A 6,180-nucleotide genomic window follows, 5' to 3' on the forward strand; every position below is an offset into this window, starting at 1 on the left:
GATGGTATTGGTCAAAACTGAACCATAATGTCAGTTAGTTCGGTTATATCTTTGGGGATTCATAATGAGGTAAGCCCATTAGAAGCATGCTTTGTTTGACTATTAACTACATTAAGGCATTTGAAGGAAGAAACGGATGAGAAACTTTCATGTTTTGTCCAAGTTGAAGGCTACCAAGACTTCCCTACTAGTCCTTGCAAAAATGGTAGGATTAAAAGAGACAACTTCTTCCACGAGTAATCTTCAACTTAGACAAAACAAGAAAATTGTCATCTATTTCTCCCTTTTAAAATACTTGGATATAGTGAATAGTCATATCCAAGTTAATCATCTCTATAGAACGAGACCTTGGAGTTCAATTCTCATTACTACACTTGTTTATAATGAAAAAAAAAAGTAGTTAATACTCAGGTTAGTCTTCTCAAAGCTCAATAGCTAGTAAAGGACATCTTTAACTCTCCACGAATAAATAAATATATAAAAAGGTCCAACCATGTATGCTTTCCATCATCAAACCCCAAATTGTGTTTCAATTAGTTAGAGTGCCATGACAAAATATATCGAGTACTTCTACACATGGAAGCACGAAAACTTGAAGATTATTGACTAATCAAGCCAAGAAGGAGCCCTACCCTACAAAATATAGATCAAATAAATTTGTATTGTGGGGTTTTAGAGCAATGAAATGTATTTTGCCCCACTGCGTACGTCTTAGACCGATGAAAATATATACAGATAAAAGTTTATAACAAATTTGAAAAGCTGCTTTAAATTTGTTCTTTCGGGTTGGTATCACCACACTTGAAAAGCTGCGTTTGAGCTTGATTCCCATGTTCACTTGGCTTACACCTTCTGTCAAACAATATCTCTCATTTTGTTCCACCAGATAAAATGCCGAACAAACATTGATATCATTTGATCCAGTGACATTTACTCTTTATTTTGTTCATATCTCCCACTCGTTGGATAAAACAAAAAACGTAGGTTTGAGTATTGCGGATTCAAAGTCCATCTTGATGTGAGAGTACATGAAAAGAAGAAAGTTGAATTATGTAATTAAAGTTTAAAGGCCAATGCTAGAGTAGTTAGCATGTAAAACAAGAAATCCACATGTTGAAAACGAAAATTTTCAATGTGTCCGAAATTTTCCTCCACTTATATATAACATATGGTGTACAGCTCCATGTTTCAGGCACACTAAAAATTCTCTCATTGAAAACAAGCAAATTTTTATAAAATGTAGCTCTCTGACATATATAAGACTGTAGAATTATTAGAGAGACGGACCATACGCCCCACTTCCAACAATACCGATATTGTCTCTAACTTGATAATTACCACCTGCACAATCCGTCAGGTGTGAGGTTTTATCACAAAAGGCCGCAATGTTAGTTAGAGTGGAGTTAGGATATTTAAATTAGGCTAAATAGCCAAAATGATCCCTAAGATTTGCATAACTCATCACTTTGATCCCTAACATTTCAAATCGATAAAAGTGGTCCCTAAGATTGTTCACCATCCATCATTTTGGTCATTCCGTTAAGTGTCCCGAAGCTCTTGGCTGGAAGTTTGGACAATTTTCAAAGCTTCGTAACTCAATCGTTTCATAACCAAATTCGACCCATAATAGCTACCTCGTTGTAGTTTGGCTCGAAAACGGCTCAAAAGTGGAGCCAAGGGGACTCACCCTACACATGGGGCCAAGGGATCCACCATCATTGTGTGGGGCCAAGGGGGCCCACCCATCATGTGGTGGTACAGTACGGGTCAACTCTTTGTCTCTGATACCATGTAAAATTATTAGAGAGACGGGCCTTACGGCCCACTTCCAACAACACCGATATTGTCCCCAACTTGGTAGTACAGTACGAGCCAGCTCCCTGTCTTTGATACCATGTAGAATTATTAGAGAGACAGGCCTTATGGCCCATTTCCAACAACACTGATATTGTTCTCAACTTGGTAATTACCACCTGCACAATCCGTAAGTTGTGGGGTTTTATCACAAAAAGCTTCGGTGTTAGTTAGAGTGGAGTTAGGATATTTAAACTATTACTTATCTTTTAATATGGATGATGTGGGATTCAACAAAGACAACGTGAAATATGTGTAAAATAAACTCTAGTACATAGTACAGTATATAATAAGTAGTAACATAATACTCTGGAATCCGATTCCAGAGCCTACTTCTTAATCACACTCATATACAACGCAAACATAAGATCGATCTAACGATATATAGTACTAGTTATTGGCCAAGAGAGCTTGCGATTGCTTTTCGTAGCGGAAACCAAGTTTCATGGAATCATCAGCAGACCAAACAAAGATACCACCAAGTTTGCCCTCACTCTTGAGCCTATGGCAGGCTTTAAAAAAACCGTTCTCCGGGGACAATCCGCCGCTCCCGTCACTGATAAAGCTTGCCAAGACCTGTCCGCCGTTGTAATTGGAGCTCTGAGTGTTGAAATAATTGATGAACTGAGACACCGTGGTGCCCTGATCGTATGCATAAAATTGGAAGTTGACATAGTCAATCAAATGGCCATAGCTCTTCCACAAGGCCAAGTAGTGGCTCTGAACTTGATCATCATCAAACGGAGCAATGGAAGCAAATGAGATGACTCCATTATTCTTTAGGGTTGTTATAAGCCTTCCAATGCACTCGGAAAATGTATCGGGGTCCGCTTGAAAGTGCTCGTAATCAATGTCGATTCCGTCCAAGTTGTACTGCTGGATGATGCTTGTGAGTGAAGAAACAGCATTTGAAACCCAGGAATCAATCGAGGAAGGGTTGAAGTAGGCAGAGCCACTGCCGACACTGTCTCCTCCTAAGCTCAAGGCCACTTTAACGTTAGAATGTTGGTTTTTTATGGAGGAAACTTGGGAAGGGCTAAGGTTGTCGGAGTCCCAAAAGACATTGAATTTGCCGTTGGTGGGAGAGGAGCCTGAGGGGTCATAGTCTATGGCAAAGGAGAGGATGAAGTGGAGTTCGACATTAGGGTTTATGGGGACATCCGAAAACTTGACGTTGTTGAATTCGGCTCCTATGTATTCTCGAAAGAGATCGGAGTTTGCCGGACCGGCTTGGGTATGGGATGTGAGGAGGGTTTGAAGGAAGAAAAGGGCGATGACGAGCTTAAGCTTTGGAACTGCCATTGTTAATAGTGAAGAGTAGTGCTAGATGTTTTGTGTGTGGCGATGAGTGACATTGAATCTTGTTATGTTCCAGTTTTATAGTGCATTAATTACTCAATGTGAGACGGATTATGTGGAAATTAAACCGGATGATTAATCAGGCAGCGTGTGCAGTGCCGTTGCAGTAGTTGTGTTTTTGTGTTGAGCTCTGTCTCGGCGGAATTGCAAAAGACAAAATTGTGGTAGTCATCTAGATTGTGTATATCAGTATAATATTTATAGTTTTGTATTCATAAGTATGGTAGATTAAGTGTAATAATACATTTGGTTGAATTTTTTTTCAAGTTTACAACTTATTGTATTATTACACTTAGTGTACCAAATTGTGTTCCCAACACATTGAAAAATTTCATATTTATGGCTTATATATTTAGTGACATCATTTGATAAGGTTTGAAGTAACAAATGTTGAAAGTAAGTAATTCCATGGCGTCATTCTACAAGTCAATTAAAAAATCACTAACCAGAGTTGCACCAACCAATTAATTATAAGGAAAACTAATGAAAAGAGTATTACCGAGAGCTTTTCGTTAAAGTTCCCTTAATTCTAAGGAAAACTAATAAAAATGGTTTTAAAACTTTGAGTTTTAATCAAAAACCATCCACTAACTTTATTTAATCATAAGGACAAAAGAAAGAAAAAAATTAAAAAAATACTAAACAAAAGCGCGTGCAAGCCTTGCACCTTTGTCAATACGTGGTCCACCACTTACAGAGAAGAACAATATGAGGAAGGATTTTTGCAAACCATCAGTCAGTAATCTTTTTCCAATCAAAGGTCCATCTCTCTTCAAATCTCTCAAAATTCAACTTTGTTTCAATCTCCAATTTTCGAACATCCAAACGGACCTTAAAGTCCTATTGATTCAAGCAAATGAAGTTGAAGATCAACAAAGCCTGCAATTTCCATACATCTGTGTCAATACGTGATCTGCCACCGTGACGACGACGATGATGATCTTCCTACTCGTCAGATTGATCTGAAGAGATGGACCCCATCATTCGCATCCCTATATTGTCTTTAAGACATCATCTCCACCATTCGCATTGAAATTGTCGGTATCAGGCCTAAGGTTGTTTTCTTCCATTACCTTGAAAATCTCCATTGCCTCATCAAGCACACCCTCCAAACACAACACTTTGATTTGAGATGAATATGTATAAGAATCTGGAGTGAAACCGTGCTTGGTCATTTCATACAATATCTGAAACGAAAGAAACGTGTTTCCTTTGCGACACAAGCTTGAGATTACGTTTTTGTAGAACCCGTAACTGGGGCAGTTTTGTTTATTACAGAGGCCTTGAATGATAGAGACTGCCTCTTGCACCAAACCTTTCTCACATTGTAGAATTCCTAAATAGTGTAGCACCGTTAAATTTTATAAACAATGTAGTACCGTTAAGTTTTATAAACAATGTAGTAAATTTCATAAACAGTATCGTAAGTTTCATGAACATGTTATAAGTTTCATAAATAGTGTACTAAATTTCATAAACAGTGTACCGTGAGTCCGTGCGTCTGATTTTTTGTCATTTTTATTAAAATTATGTCTTTTTCATTAACATTTAGGTTCTTTTGTCCTTTTTATTAAAATTTAAGAGTTTTTCATTAAAATTTAAATCTTTTTAATTAAATAAAGTTATAGCATGATTTTTTTATTAAAATAAACTTAGTTCAAACTCTTTTCATGAAAGCTCCTTTAATTCTATAATGCAAACAATGACAAATAATCGTACGCACAACAACTTCTACTTGGGACTTGGGAGCTTTGAAGAGGGAGGATCAAGTTAGGAAAATGGGAGCGACTACAATAATTTTTAGGGTTATACAATTTCTCATTCATCGTAAATTACAGTTTGATGCATGTACAAATATATCTCGTTATAATTACCAAATATTATAAGGACGTATTCAAAACTTATTTTATCACTAGAGCAAAATGACTTATTACACATAAAAAAACCTAAGCATTTTACATTTTTGGAGTAATTAGAATTTCTTACATTTTTTTCCTACTTGTATAGACTAAACATATATTACTTTACAAAATTTGATTAAGATGCTTTGATCAATTGTCAACTTAGCAATTTTCTATTTATTTAATATATATATATATATATATATATATATATATATATTCACTTAAGCTAGCTAACAACTAATTTCCTACCTAATAAAAAAATCTACAATTTAGGAATTTTAAATTTGTGGCTTTATTAAAAATATTAATTTAACTACTTGCTCATTATCACTGCCACTTAGTACTACGATCTGGTGATATTATTTTTTACTTGTAAACGACAGGTCTTAGGTTTGCTTTAATTTGTTAAAATTTTACGTATAATTATATAAAAAAATGTATTTAAGACTTATGGTGTATTTGAAAATAAATGTACCGATTTTTTGTACGTTTGGATTTTAAATGTGCCAAGAAGCAAAATGTATTAGAAATCCAAATGTACGACAAAATTAAATGTACTCATATTAGAGGTAAACCAACGTACCAGTATAATCAAACGTACTCCTAAAAAAATTGTAGAAAATATACTTAATTGTTGTAAACATTCCTAGAATAAGTATGATTGTGTAAATCCTAGATTAGATTTGATTCTAGTTATCCTTTCCTATTACAACTTGTATTACTTGGAGGAGAAGGAATATCTTCTCTCCCTTTACTACTATAAATAAAGGCACAATGTAGGAGGGATAACAACACACACATTCCTCTACAATTCTACAAACACACATCTCTCTCCTCTCTCTCTCTCTGCCGCCGGCCCTAGTCTCTCTGTCAGATAAAAATAGACCACAACACGTTATCAACACGCTCCTACCGCTGCGCTTAGGAATCTGACGTTGGAGATTTTTTTTTCTGCATCAAACCAGTTCATCTATATCATCACGCAATCATGTTCTTTCCAAACAACGGTTTTTAACTCGATATTTTGCAAGCCCTGATAGCATGAACATTCACCATGATGCAT

General features: G+C 35.8%; 1 protein-coding gene across 1 annotated transcript; it reads right to left on the reverse strand.

Moving 5' to 3' along the window:
• Positions 1-2,092: 2,092 nt before the first annotated feature.
• On the reverse strand, positions 2,093-3,185 carry LOC103422527 (chitinase 2-like). The gene has a single exon (XM_008360596.3). It carries the CDS (start codon positions 3,154-3,156, stop codon positions 2,245-2,247), a length of 912 nt encoding a protein of 303 aa, XP_008358818.3. The 5' UTR covers positions 3,157-3,185; the 3' UTR covers positions 2,093-2,244.
• Positions 3,186-6,180: the final 2,995 nt, after the last annotated feature.

This window comes from Malus domestica, chromosome 03 (genome assembly GCF_042453785.1).
Source record: "Malus domestica chromosome 03, GDT2T_hap1".
In the NCBI taxonomy this organism is placed as follows: Eukaryota; Viridiplantae; Streptophyta; class Magnoliopsida; order Rosales; family Rosaceae; genus Malus; species Malus domestica.